Below are 15,438 nucleotides of genomic sequence, written 5' to 3'. Positions count from 1 at the left end.
TTTAAACTAATTTTTCATTTGAATTTGGTTAATTCTAATTGCAGACTAAAACGTTTTGAAAACAAAACTGACAGCTTGGGGCAGTGAAATGCATGACAATTTTTTTTATTTGTGTGTGTTTTGTGTGTGTTCTTGCTGTTTTGTAGCTTTCGCGCTGTAGTTCAATGAGTTCATTATCACGTGAAGTAAGCCAGCATTTTAATCAGGTACATGTGGCTGGCAGTTTTCACTTAACGTTCATTTTTTTGTCTTTGTTGGGTTTTTTTTCCCTTTTTGGGGGGAACAGGGGGAAGGGGTCTGCACTTACTAATGTCCTTTTGTTGCGTCATCGTTTGACTCGATTAACATAAAAATGGCTAAGGATGCAGTGTTCCTTTGCATAAGTGGTCTCAAAGATTTTAAAGCGGTTTTTCCTGCCATAATGTAATGAAGAGAAGGCACATCCTTCAGAATCCCCAAAGAGCAACATTTTACCTTTGACAAAGTCATCCGTTCGATTTCCAAGTGGTCCCTTAGGATTTCAGTTCTCTGATCTGGGAGATGGGACACGGGAAGCAAAGGTGCCCTAATCCGGCAATAAAAATACTGTTCCGAGAGTCGATTTTTAAGCATCGGGAGGGGCGACGATGAGGAATGCCCAGTTACCCACCCTTGAAGGAATTGAAGGAATACTCCATCGCTTACGTGCGCCCTATTTACAGTGCGTCGGGATCACTAGAAAGGGTTAATGTAATATTTCGACATTTGTGTCGAAACACGTTTTAGCAGCTGTTTCCATTGGTCGCAGCCTGTGGTCTACACTCACAGCTGAAACGGATACTAATTTCCTACCGTTGCACTGGTGCTGTGCTACCTTTCTTTTACGCATGCTTTGGCCTTTCAAGTTGTTCGTGTTCGGTGCATGCAGCATTGTGTTTTGACCAACCTTTACGTCCTCTTAACTAAACACTCCCCGGGTTGCAAAGAAGCGCATTCGAACCTGTTCCGTTCCGCGTGTATTATGATTTGCTTCTCTGCAAGACACTAGCAGAAGCAGTTATATGTATGTGGAAATGACAACTCTTTCGCTACCCTGAGGAGTAGGTGGTGGGAGGGCGCGGGGGAGGGAGCAATGTTCAGTAATAAGGAATTAATGGAATGGGTTGTCTCTGCTTCCCAGCCTGCCTGCAGTTTGCCCCCCTCGGGAGGTCCTCCGGCGGGAACCGTTCCTTTCTACAACCCGTCTCAATTTGCACAAGTAGGTGACGTACCCTTCCCTCTGTCAGTACTGCTAACGATGTCTCGACCAGATTGTTCGCCCTTTTCTGGAAACAGGTGGCCCTAGCCCTTTCACTTGCCCCGTCCTCCTTCTTGATATTCCGGCTCCCGTCCTGACTCCGGCAGTCTTTCGCCACTCGCAGATTGGCTGACACAGCTGCCTCTCCCTGCCCCATCTGCTCTTCTGTCATGGGGAGATTACCTCGTCATGTAACTCTCTTCGTGCGAAATTGAACTTTTCAGCTTTTAACTGTCCCGGGCTTCCTGATGTATGCAGATTCGCTTAGTGGATTGCACCGATGAGTCCGTCATAGATGTAGTAATGGTATGAAGGAGCATTGTACTGAGCGCTGGGGGGATGTGGTACATGGATGAGACAATGTTCTTGGCCCCTGAAGGGCTCAGAGCCTGAGTGGTAGTCCGCGTGGGCGACCCTGAAGGAGACGTGAAACCAAAGTGACGAGACGAGGGCTAGTAGAAGAATAGTCAGACATTGTGGCTAGAGGAGCAGAGGTAGGGGCTCCCGACAGCTCGGTCCAATGGTCCCAGGAGTGCCTGGATCTCAGTTCTTCCTGGATCGGAGCAGGGGACGCATGGTAATCCCAGAGGTTTGAATGTTGGAGGCGGCTTCTCTTCCCCGTGGTAAGACCACCCGCCCGTTTGGTGCTAGGGGACTGGTTGTGGACTCACAGTGCCAAGTCAAAATTCGAGGGGGTCTTCTTGGCCAGTCGGGTCGTACAGAACCGACTCTGTATCTACATTCAGCTGTTTCAAAGGAGACGTGTCTCCGAACAGTCTTCACTGATGCCACTGCTTCCCCTTCTTTTTGGAAGAACTGATTGCGGCACACTCGGTTCTCCCATAGTGTGTGTTTTGGCTAGAACGCTGGTGAGCGGCAGCGTGGCTTAGTGGTTAGAGCACGGGCGGATCTGGGTTCTAATTCCGCTCCACCGCTTGTCTGCAGTGTGCAAGTCACTTCGCTTCTCCACCTGAGTTACCTCGTCTGTAAAATGGGGATGAAGACGGTGAGCCCCATCTGGGACAGGGACTGTGTCCAACCTGGTTAGCTTGTATCTACCCCGGCACTTAGTGGAGTGTTTGGTACATAGTAAATGCTCAACAGATTCCTTTGTTTAGGGGGAATCACAGGACAGGGAACCAGAAGATCCGGGTTCGAATCCCAGCTTGGCCACTTGCTTGCTATATGAGCTGAAGCAAGTCCCTTCTCCTAGCCTCAGGTTCCTCATTTGTAAAATAGAGATAAAAAAAAGGCTGTGAGCCCTGAGTGGGACAGGGATTGGGTCATCATCATCATCATCAATCGTATTTATTGAGCGCTTACTGTGTGCAGAGCACTGTACTAAGCGCTTGGGAAGTACAAATTGGCAACATATAGAGACAGTCCCTACCCAACAGTGGGCTCACAGTCTAAAAGGGGGAGACAAAACCAAACATACTAACAAAATAAAATAAATAGAATAGATATGTACAAGTAAAATAAATAAATAAATAGAGTAATAAATATGTACAAACATATATACATATACACAGGTGCTGTGTCAGCTCTAACTTGTTCCTACCCCAGTACTTCACACATAATAAAAGATTCAGTAAATACTCGGTACTTAATCCCTTGCATTTAGAAGAACTAATTGGCTTTTTTTGTAATTTTAATTTTTTTTGCACTCTTTTTCACCCCTTGATTTTCAGTGATGCTTCATTCCGACAAAACACCCCACCCAGTAGTGGGTGTTCCACACCATTATCCTCCAGCACAGAGTTGGAGGGATTTACCTTTCTTCACTTTTGATAGAGTTGGATAGGGATGGCAGAGGAGTGACCGGCAGAGAGACTTAAAACTTTGAAAAAGAATCGCAGAAAGCTGTAGTTGCCCACACCTCTCTTGAACTCGCTGTCCCCCCGAGTCCGGGTGTGCCATCTTCTGATTTGGGAAATGATTTGTCACCAAATGAAAAAGATTACGCAGTCTGATTTTGCAGGAATTTTTATCACTTCTACAGGTACTGGGACAGTGTGACTGAACCTTCCTCATTTTATTTCAGCCTTCTGTTGCCCCGGGAAGTACACGGTTGGGAAGAATTGGCCAAAGGAAATATCCATCCTTAAAGTAGACCATCTTCTACTTTGGATTTGGCATTTGGAACACTTGAAATGTTTGCGATATTCCGAGAAGTTGGATTATGGCACCTGGTATTGCTACTCTATCCTGAAATTGACAATGCACTAATTTAATGCCGGATTATCCTTTGGGTTTCCTGTTTTACAGTTCGTGTACGTGGATTATATGCCAGTCAGAAAGGTCTGTTCTGAGGCAATAGGAGGAAATGGTTGATGTCTGTTACACTTTCCAGCGTCTACCTGGCAACCCAAGGCCGTTGCATATTTCTCTCCCAATTCTCCAACCCGGTAAAGCGGTTTAAAGGTCCAAGTGGGGATAAGGGTTGCCCGAGTTACTAAAGTGCATTTCCCCTCGCGTAGCAAGAACTTTTCCACCTTCGCCTAACCATGTGGCCTTACTAGGACCATGACACATTTTCATACGAAATACTTCGGTTGGGTTTTGTCAATAGATGAAGGATATTCAGTGATCAAAAAGGCGCATCCGTCGGAGGCTATACCCCTCGTATATGCCCGGCAAACAAATCTTTGGGGCCACAGCTGATCCAAATAAATCAACCAATGCTAAATGAAAACTGTGACTGTAATAAATCTGACTTGGATTTTCTCGACTACGTACGTAGTTTGTGTTTAGGGTCATTGTAAAAGATTGTATAGTATGAAAAGCTCTTTGTATAATAGTCAATGCTGTACTCTTCCGATGAGTGAATTTTTTTTTTTTTTTACAGTGCAATACGGTTATTTGCTTTTTTTCTCTCAGATGATTGGCACGGGATAATTAAGGCGGTGACAGATAGCTTTGAAAGCAGTTGAAATGAAAAATAATTTGTCAGAAGTGCGGGGGTTTATTTCTGTCGAACTCTTTCCGTAAACGCTAAGGTCTTAAGTAGCTAATGTATTGAGTATCAGCCATACTAAACCACAAACGTAGACCTCTACCTAGTGGACTTGAAAAGCTTTTAGGCTAAATATAGACTATTCTTAACCGTCCCCACTCTGAAAAGATGAGAAGATTTAACTATTTATAAAATTAGTAGGTCATATTTGTCTTTAGGTTTTGCTGGAGAAGATGAGTGATTTGTTACTTTGAACCTAAGAATAGAAAACGGTGTCAACGCGGAAGGATAACCGGCCCTCGGTATCTGGCTAACGCTCGGATTCTTCATGAGGTGGACCCATTTTAAATCCCCAAGTATTCCCCAGAATTGTACACGATGGAATTGAAATCCATCCATCTTTAAGGCTTAAAGAAAGGCCGGTCTTAGAGCGATTGCAGTCTTCTGTCGAATGGTCCCCGATCCAACTTCTGGACTCCATCCATCATCAGCGGTCAGCGTGATTCCTTTGGTCTTCAAAAACGTGTTTGGGTACTCGGCTTCTTACAGTTCAGCCCCACTGCTGATTTTCCTTTGTGTAGACTGCCAAACACCTTTTAATTCAAGAAGGCTTCCTCTGATCCGGGAGCTGCTATTTTTTTTTTTCCTAAAAGTGTTAGATTTGACACTGTAAATTCTTAAATAAAATATTTTGCGCTCTGGAGCACTTTCAGATTTTACTTTCCTTGTGGTTATTCCTACCCAGGTCATCGTGGACACACCGTGACGCTGGCGGTCGGGGTAGGTTGCGTGAAAACGGCAACTACAGTTTAAAGAGAAAATGGGCCAAGAATCATCCTTCTCCCCCCCACCCAAAAAGAAAAACTAAAAAAGAAAACCAAACCACCGCCTTATGCTGACTCTTGACAGCCTCCCCGGGCAGGTGCTATGTAAGAGGAAGGTAAAAGTGTTGTCACAGGCAGCAGATCTGGGTTGGGGAAGATCTGCCCCCTCTGTTGCATTATTTAGAACAGTCCCTTGCACACGTAGTAAGCGCTTAACAAATATTATTGTTTTTATTTATAGCCGTTCTATTAAGTTCTGCGAGCGCAATAAAGCTTCCGAAGGTCTGCGGAGGAAACCGCAGTCCTGAACCTGTCCGTCTCCCCTTTCTAGACTGTGAGCGCGTTGTTGGGCAGGGATTGTCTCTATGTGTTGCCGATTTCTACTTCCCGAGCGCTTAGTGCAGTGCTCCGCACACAGCGCTCAATCAAGATGGTGGAGTGAACAATAATAATGATGGCATGTAAGCGCTTACTATGTGCCAAGCACTGTTCTAAGCGCTGGGGGGGATGCAAGGTGATCAGGTTGTCCCACGTGGGGCTCACAGTCTTCATCCCCATTGGACAGCTGAGGTAACTGAGGCTCTGAGAAGTGAAGTGACTTGCCCAAAGTCATCCACCAGACGTGGTGGGATGTGGGATTCGAACTCATGACCTCTGACTCCCGAGCCCTGGCTGTTGCCACTGAGCCCCGCTAGCGAGGGCAGGAGGAGGGGCAGCCGGGCGGCCCGCGCCCCAACTGAGCTTGTCCGCTGTGTGTGACCTTGGGCAAGTCACTTTGCTTCTCTGGGCTTCAGTTCCCTCCCTTCTAGACTGTGAGCCCACTGTTGGGTAGGGACCGTCTCTCTATGTTGCCAACTTGTATTTCCCAAGCGCTTAGTACAGTGCACACAGTAAGCGCTCAATAAATTCGATTGATCTGTCAAACGGGGATGAAGACTGTGAGCTCCACGTGGGACAACCCAATGACATCGTATCCCTCCCCAGCGCTTAGAACAGTGCTCGTAGGTACAAGTAGGTACTTGTACATATTTGCTGTTCTATTTATTTTGTAAATGATGTGCATATAGCTTTAATTCTATTTGTTCTGACGATTTTGACACCCGCCTCCATGTTTTGTGGTGTTGTCCGGCTCCCCCTCGTAGCCTGGGAGCCCGTTGTTGGGTAGGGACCGGCTCTCGACGTTGCCGACTTGTCCTTCCCAAGCACTTAGTCCAGTGCTTTGCACACAGTAAGCGCTCGATAAATATGATTGAATAAATGAACGAACTGGGGGTCCCCTGTGGGACATCCTGATGACGTTTAGAACAGTGCTCGGCCCGTAGTAAGCGTTTAACAAATGCCATGTCTCCACCTTCTAGACTGTGAGCCTGCTGTAATCCCCATTTTCCGGATGAGGGAACTGAGGCCTTCTAGACTGTGAGCCCGCTGTTCATTCATTCATTCATTTGTATTTATTTATGATAAATACGAGTAAGCGCTCAATAAATACGATTGATTGATTGAGCACTTAGTGTGTGCAGAGCACTGTACTGAGCGCTTGGGAAGTACAAGTTGGCAACATATAGAGACGGTTCCTACCCAACAGTGGGCTCAAAGGGACCGTCTCTTTATGTTGCCAACGTGTAGTGACAGCATTTATTAAGCGCTTACTATGTGTAAAGCACTGTTCTAAGCACTGGAGAGGTTACAAGATGATCAGGTTGACCCACGGGGGGGCTCACAGTCTTAATCCCCATTTTACAGATGAGAGAACTGTGGCACAGAGAAGTGAAGTGATTTGCGCCGTCACACAGCTGACACAACTTGTACTTCCCAAGCGCTTAGTCCAGTGCTCTGCACACAGTAAGCGCTCAGTAAATACGATTGAATGAATGAATGAGGCCCAGAGAAGTGAAGTGACTTGCCCCAAGTCACCCAGCTGACAAGCGGCTCCCAGACTGAGCCCCCTCCTTCCTCTCCCCCTCCTCCTCCCCCCATCCCCCCATCTTACCTCCTTCTCCTCCCCACAGCACCTGTATATATGGATATATGTTTGTACCTAGTTATTACTCTATTTTACTTGTACATATTTACTATTCTATTTATTTTGTTAATATGTTTTGTTTTGTTGTCCATCTCCCCCTTCTAGACTGTGAGCCCGCTGTTGGGTAGGGACATTATATGTTGCCAACTTGTACTTCCCAAGCGCTTAGTACAATGCTCCGCACACAGTAGGCGCTCAATAAATATGCTTGAATGGTGGAGGCCTTCCCAGACTGAGCCCCCTCCTTCCTCTCCCCCTCCTCCCCCTCCCCATCCCCCCGCCTTACCTCCTTCCCCTCCCCACAGCACCTGTATATATGTATATATGTTTGTACGTATTTATTACTCTATTTTACTTGTACATATTTACTATTCTGTTTATTTTGTTAATATGTTTTGTTTTGTTGTCCATCTCCCCCTGCTAGACTGTGAGCCCGCTGTTGGGTAGGGACCGTCTCTATATGTTGCCAACTTGTACTTCCCAAGTGCTTAGTACAGTGCTCCGCACACAGTAAGCGCTCAATAAATACGATTGAATGAATGAATGAGTGATCGTCTCTATACGTTGCTAACTTGTCCTTCCCAAGCGCTTAGTCCAGTGCTCCGCACACAGGAAGCGCTCAGTAAATACGATTGAATGAATGACAACCCAATGACATTGTATCCCTCCCCAGCGCTTAGAACAGTGCTCGTAGGTACAAGTAGGTACTTGTACATATTTACTGTTCTATTTATTTTGTTAATGATGTGCATATAACTTTAATTCTATTTGTTCTGACGATTTTGACACCTGCCTCCATGTTTTGTGTTGTTGTCCGTCTCCCCCTTGTAGCCTGTGAGCCCGTTGTTGGGTAGGGACCATTTCTATATGTTGCCGACTTGTCCTTTGCAAGCGCTTAGTCCAGTGCTCTGCACACAGTAAGCGCTCAATAAATACGATTGAACGAACTGGGGGCCCACTGTGGGACAACCTGCTGATGTTGTCTCTCCCCCGGTGCTTAGAACAGTGCTCGGCTCATAGTATTCATTCATCCACTTAATCGTATTTATTGAGCGCTTACTGTGTGCAGAGCACTGTACTAAGTGCTTGGGAAGTACAAGTTGGCAACATCGTGGCTCAGTGGAAAGAGCACGAGCTTTGGAGTCAGAGGTCATGGGTTCACATCCCGGCTCCGCCACTTGTCAGCTGTGTGACTTTGGGCAAGTCACTTCACTTCCCTGGGCCTCAGTTACCTCACCTGTAAAATGGGGATAAAGACTGTGAGCCCCCCCGTGGGACAACCTGATCACCTTGTAACCTCCCCTTGCTTAGAACAGTGCTTTGCACATAGTAAGCGCTTAATAAACGCCATTATTATTATTATTATCATATAGAGACGGTCCCTACCCAACAGCGGGCTCACAGTCTAGTAAGCGGTTAACAAATGCCATGTCTCCACCTTCTCGACTGTGAGCCTGCCGTAATCCCCATTTTCCAGAGAAGGGAACTGAGGCCCAGAGAAGTGAAGTGACTTGCCCAAAGCCACCCATCTGACAAGCGGCGGGGTCGGGATTCGAACCCACGACCTCTGATTCCCAAGGCTGGGCTCTTTCCCCTGAGCCACGCTGCTTCTCACTTCACACTGCTATTTTTTTTAATGGCATTTGTTAATCAATCAGTCGTATTTATTGAGTGCTTACTGTGTGCAGAGCACTGTACTAAGCGCTTGGGAAGTACAAGTCGGCAACACAAGTGCTTACTATGTGCGAAGCACTGTTCTAAGCGCTGAGGAGGTTACAAGGTGATCAGGTTGTCCCACAGGGGGGCTCACAGTCTTAATCCCCATTTTACATATGAGGGAACTGAGGCCCAGAGAAGTGAAGTGACTTGCCCAAGGTCACACAGCTGACAATTGGCAGAGTCGGGATTGGAACCCATGACCTCTGACTCCAAAGCCCGCGCTCTTTCCATTGAGCCACGCTGCTTCTCTGTTGCCCCTCCATCCATCCCCCATCTTACCTCCTTCCCCTCCCCACAGCACCTGTATCTATGTATATATGTCTGTACGTATTTATTACTCTATTATTTATTTTATTTGTATGTATTTATTCTAATTATTTTATTTTGTGAATATGTTGTGTTTTGTTCTCTGTCTCCCCCTTCTAGGCTGTGAGCCCACTGCTGGGTAGGGACCGTCTCTCTATGTTGCCAACTTGTCCTTCCCAAGCGCTTAGTACAGTGCTCTGCACACAGTAAGCGCTCAATAAATACGATTAAATGGTGGAGGCCTTCCCAGACTGAGCCCCCTCCTTCCTCTCCCCCTCCACCCCCTCTCCATTCCCCCGTCTTACCTCCTTCCCTTCCCCACAGCACCTGTATATATGTATGTTTGTACAGATTTATTACTCTATTTTACTTGTATATTTTTACTATTCTACTTATTTTATTTTGTTAATATGTTTTGTTGTCCGTCTCCCCCTTCTAGTCTGTGAGCCCGCTGGTGGGTAGGCACCGTCTCTATCTGTTGCCAACTTGTCCTTCCCAAGCGCTTAGTCCAGTGCTCCGCACACAGTAAGTGCTCACTAAATACGATTGAATGAAGGGGCGGAGCCGAAATTCGAACCCACGACCTCTGACTCCCAAGCTCGGGCTCTTTCCCAGCTCTGCCAATTGTCAGCTGTGTGATTTTGGGCAAGTCACTTAACTTCTCTGGGCCTCAGTTCTCTCATCTGTAAAATGGGGATGAAGACTGTGAGCCCCCCGCGGGACAACCTGATTGCCTTGTAACCTCCCCAGCGCTTAGAACGGTGCTTTGTACATAGCGCTATAATAATAATAATAACAATAATGGCATTTATTAAGCGCCTACTATGTGCCAAGCACTGCTCTAAGTGCTGGGGAGTTTACAAGGTGATCAGGCTGTCCCATGTGGGGCTCACAGTCTTAATCCCCATTTTCCAGATGAGGTAATTGAGGCCCAGAGAAGTGAAGTGACTTGCCCAGAGTCACACAGCTGACAAGTGGTGGAGGCGGGATTTGAACCCATGACCTGTGACTCCAAAGCACGGACTCTTTCCACTGAGCCATGCTGCTTCCAATGTACTATGTACTTGTAACCTCCCCAGTGATTAGAACAGTGCTTTGTACATAGTAAGCGCTATGTACTTGTAACCTCCCCAGCGCTTAGAACAGTGCTTTGCACATAGTAAGCACTTAATAAATATTACTCTATTTATTTATTTATTTATTTATTTTACTTGTACATTTCTATCCTACTTATTTTATTTTGTTGGTATGTTTGGTTCTGTTCTCTGTCTCCCCCTTTTAGACTGTGAGCCCACTGTTGGGTAGGGACTGTCTCTATGTGATGCCAATTTGTACTTCCCAAGCGCTTAGTACAGTGCTCTGCACATAGTAAGCGCTCAATAAATACGATTGATTGATTGATAAATGTCATTATTATTATCATTATTATTTTTATTTTCCCTAAGCCACTCTGCTTCTCGCTTCACGGTGCTATTTGGATGGGGACCGTCTCTATGTGTTGCCGACTTGTCCTTCCCAAGCGCTCAGCACACAGTAAGCGCTCAGTAACCCGGGGCTCAGTGGAAAGAGCCCGGCCTTTGGAGTCAGAGGTCATGGGTTCGAATCCCGGCTCCGCCACATGTCTGCTGTGTGACCTTGGGCAAGTCACTTCACTTCTCTCAGCCTCAGTTCCCTCATCTGGAAAATGGGGATGAAGATTGTGAGCCCCCCCGGGGGACAACTTGATCCCCTTGTATCCCCCCCAGCGCTTAGAACAGTGCTTGGCACATAGTAAGCGCTTAACAACTGCCATCATTATTATTAGTAGTAGTAGTAAATATTTATTTTATTTGTACACATTTATTCTATTTATTTCATTTTGTTAATATGTGTTGTTTTGTTGTCTGTCTCCCCCTTCTAGACTGTGAGCCCGCTGTTGGGTAGGGACCGTCTCTAGATGTGGCCGACTTGTAATAATAATGATGGCATTTATTAAGCGCTTACTATGTGCAAAGCACTGTTCTAAGCACTGGGGGGGACAATCAATCAATCAATCGTATTTATTGAGCGCTTATTGTGTGCAGAGCACTGTACTAAGCGCTTGGGAAGTACAAGTTGGCAACATATAGAGACAGTCCCTACCCAACAGTGGGCCCACAGTCTAAAAGATAATCAGGTTGTCTCACGGGGGGCTCACAGCCTTCATCCTCAATTGACAGATGAGGGAACTGAGGCACAGAGAAGTGAAGTGACTCGCCCGAAGTCACACAGCTGACATGTGGCGGAGTCGGGATTTGAACCCGTGACCTTTGACTCCAAAGCCCGGGCTCTTTCCACTGAGCCACGCTGCTTCTCAACTTGTCCTTCCCAAGCGCTTAGTCCAGTGCTCTGCACACAGTAAGCGCTCAATAAATACGATTGAATGAATGAATGAACCTCGGGCAAGTCACTTCACTTCTCTGAGCCTCAGTTCCCTCCTCTGTAAAATGGGGATGAAGATTGTGAGCCCCCCCTGGGACAACCTGATCACCTTGTATTTCCCCCAGGGCTTAGAACAATGCTTTGCACATAGTAAGCGCTTAACAAATGCCATCATCATTATTATTATTAGTAAATATTTATTTATTTAATTTGTACATATCTATTCTATTTATTTTATTTTGTTAATATGTTTTGTTTTGTTGTCTGTCTCCCCCTCGTAGGCTGTGAGCCCAGTGTTGGGTAGGGACCGTCTCTAGATGTTGCCGACTTGTCCTTCCCAAGCGCTTAGTCCAGTGCTCTGCACACAGTAAGCGCTCAATAAATACGATTGAATGAATGAATGAACCTCCCTTGGGCAAGTCACTTCACTTCTCTGAGCCTCAGTTCCCTCCTCTGTAAAATGGGGATGAAGATTGTGAGCCCCCCGTGGGGCAACCTGATCACCTTGTATTCCCCCCCAGTGCTTAGAACAGTGCTTTGCACATAGTAAGCGCTTAATAAATGCCATCATTATTAGTAGTAGTAGTAAATATTTATTTATTTTATTTGTACATATTTATTCTATTTCATTTTGTTAATACTCATTCCATCGTATTGATTGAGCGCTTCCTGTGTGCAGAGCACTGTACTAAGCGCTTGGGAAGGACAAGTTGGCAACATAGGCGGTCCCTACCCAACAGCGGGCTCACAGTCTAGAAGGGGGCGCTTAACAAATGCCATCATTACTATTATTAGTAGTAGTAGTAAAAAAAATTATTTATTTTATTTGTACATATTTATTCTATTTTATTTTGTTAATACTCATTCAATCGTGTTGATTGAGCGCTTCCTGTGTGCAGAGCACTGCACTAAGCGCTTGGGAACATATAGTCGGCAACATCTAGAGACGGTCCCTACCTAACAGCGGGCTCACAGTCTAGAAGGGGGTGCTTAACAAATGCCATCATTACTATTACTAGTAGTAGTAAAAAAAAAATTATTTATTTTATTTGCACGTATTTATTCGACTGCTCACAGTCTAGAAGGGGGTGCTTAACAAACGCCATCATTACTATTATTAGTAGTAAAAAAAGTTATTTATGCCATCATTACTATTAGTAGTAGTAAAAAATATTTATTTATTTTATTTGTACATATTTATCCTACTGCTCAGAGTCTAGAAGGGGGCGCTTAACAAACGCCATCATTACTATTATTATTATTAGTAAAAAAATTATTTATTTATTTTATTTGTGCATATTCTACTGCTCACAGTCTAGACGGGGGAGCTTAACAAACACCATCATTACCATTATTAGTAGTAGTAAAAAAAAATTATTATTTATTTTATTTGTACATATTTATTCTACTGCTCACAGTCTATAAGGGGATGCTTAACAAACACCATCATTACTATTATTAGTAGTAGTAAAAAAAAATTATGTATTTATTTTATTTGTGCATATTTATTCTACTGCTCACAGTCTAGAAGGGGGCACTTAAATGCCATCATTACTATTATTATTAGTAGTAAAAAAATTATTTATTTATTTTATTTGTACGTATTTTACTGCTCACAGTCTAGAAGGGGGCGCTTAAATGCCATCATTACTATTATTATTAGTAGTAAAAAAATTATTTATTTTATTTGTACGTATTCTACTGCTCAGTCTAGAAGGGGGCGCTTAAATGCCATCATTACTATTATTATTAGTAGTAAAAAAATTATTTAGTTATTTTATTTGTACATATTTGTTCTACTGCTCACAGTCTAGAAGGGGCGCTTAAATGCCATCATTACTATTATTAGTAGTAGTAAAAAAAATTATTTATTTTATTTGTACATATTTATTCTACTGCTCACAGTCTAGAAGGGGGCGCTTAACAAGTGCCATCATTACTATTATTATTAGTAATAGTAAAAAAATTATTTATTTATTTTATTTGTACATATTTATTCTACTGCTCACAGTCTAGAAGGGGGTGCTTAAATGCCATCATTACTGTTATTAGTAGTAGTAAAAAAATTATTTATTTATCTTATTTGTACATATTTGTTCTACTGCTCACAGTCTAGAAGGGGGCGCTTAAATGCCATCATTACTATTATTAGTAGTAGTAAAAAAATTATTTATTTTATTTGTACATATTTGTTCTGCTCACAGTCTAGAAGGGGCGCAGGGGCGCTTAAATGCCATCATTACTATTATTAGTAGTAGTAAAAAAATATTTATTTTATTTGTAAATATTTATTCTACTGCTCACAGTCTAGAAGGGGGCGCTTAAATGCCATCATTACTATTATTAGTAGTAGTAAAAAATTATTTATTCATTTTATTTGTACATATTCTACTGCTCACAGTCTAGAAGGGGTCGCTTAAATGCCATCATTACTATTATTATCCCAAGCGCTTAGTACAGTGCTCTGCACACAGTAAGCGCTCAATAAATACGATTGACTGAATGAACGAATAGTAAAAAAAAATATTTATTTTATTTGTGCATATTTATTCTACTGCTCACAGTCTAGAAGGGGGCGCTTAAATGCCATCATTACTATTATTATTAGTAGTAAAAAAATTATTTATTTTATTTGTACATATTCTACTGCTCACAATCTAGAAGGGGTCGCTTAAATGCCACCATTACTATTATTAGTAGTAAAAAATTATTTATTTGTACATATTCTACTGCTCACAGTCTAGAAGGGGGTGCTTAAATGCCATCATTACTATTATTAGTAGTAGTAAAAAAGATTAGTTATTTTATTTGTACATATTCTACTGCTCACAGTCTAGAAGGGGGCGCTTAAATGCCATCATTACTATTATTATTAGTAGTAAAAAAGATTATCTAGTTATTTTATTTGTACATATTTGTTCTACTGCTCACAGTCTAGAAGGGGGTGCTTAAATGCCATCATTACTATTATTATTAGTAGTAAAAAAGATTATTTAGTTATTTTAGTTGTACATATTTGTTCTACTGCTCACAGTCTAGAAGGGGATGCTTAAATGCCATCATTACTATTAGTAGTAGTAGTAAAAAAATTTATTTATTTTATTTGTACATATTTATTCTACTGCTCACAGTCTAGAAGGGGGTGCTTAACAAACGCCATCATTACTATTATTAGTAGCAGTAAAAAAAAATATTTATTTATTTTATTTGTACATATTTATTCTACTGCTCACAGTCTAGAAGGGGGCGCTTAAATGCTGTCATTACTACTATTAGTAGTAGTAAAACATTATTTATCAATTTTATTTGTACATATTTATTCTACTGCTCACAGTCTAGAAGGGGGCGCTTAAATGCCATCATTATTATTAGTAGTAGAAAAAATTATGTATTAATTTTATTTGTACATATTTGTTCTACTGCTCACAGTCTAGAAGGGGGCGCTTAAATGCCATCATTACTATTATTATTAGTAGTAAAAAAATGTATTTATTTTATTTGTACATATTTATTCTACTGCTCACAGTCTAGAAGGGGGCACTTAAATTCTATCATTACTATTATTAGTAGTAGTAAAAATTATTTATTAATTTTATTTGTACATATTTGTTCTACTGCTCAAAGTCTAGAAGGGGGTGCTTAAATGCCATCATTACTATTATTAGTAGTAGAAAAAAATTATTCATTTTATTTGTACATATTTGTTCTACTGCTCACAGTCTAGAAGGGGGCCCTTAAATGCCATCATTACTATTATTAGCAGTAGTAAAAACAATAATTTATTTATTTTATTGGTACATATTTATTCTACTGCTCACCGTCTAGAAGGGGGCGCTTAACAAACGCCATCATTACTACTATTAGTAGTAGTCAAAAAAGAATTATTTATTTATTTGCACATATTTATTCTACTGCTCACAGTCTAGAAGGGGGC

General features: G+C 42.8%; 1 protein-coding gene across 7 annotated transcripts in view; it reads left to right on the top strand.

Moving 5' to 3' along the window:
* The window catches only part of SEC16A (SEC16 homolog A, endoplasmic reticulum export factor), a 38,326-nt gene extending 33,380 nt beyond the window's left edge, over positions 1 to 4,946 (top strand). For 6 of the 7 annotated variants that reach the window (XM_038745852.1, XM_038745851.1, XM_038745847.1 and 3 more), the window contains 3 exons: positions 147 to 206; positions 1,160 to 1,237; positions 3,321 to 4,946. In XM_038745852.1, coding sequence (XP_038601780.1) covers positions 147 to 206; positions 1,160 to 1,237; positions 3,321 to 3,389 — 207 coding nt within the window. In that variant the 3' untranslated portion in view covers positions 3,390 to 4,946. The remainder of the gene's footprint in view (positions 1 to 146; positions 207 to 1,159; positions 1,238 to 3,320) is intronic. The other variant, XM_038745849.1, reaches the window with a different exon arrangement.
* Positions 4,947 to 15,438: the final 10,492 nt, after the last annotated feature.

Source organism: Tachyglossus aculeatus, chromosome 4 (assembly GCF_015852505.1).
Source record: "Tachyglossus aculeatus isolate mTacAcu1 chromosome 4, mTacAcu1.pri, whole genome shotgun sequence".
NCBI classification, from domain to species: Eukaryota; Metazoa; Chordata; class Mammalia; order Monotremata; family Tachyglossidae; genus Tachyglossus; species Tachyglossus aculeatus.
This window is presented reverse-complemented; position numbering and strand designations above follow the sequence as displayed.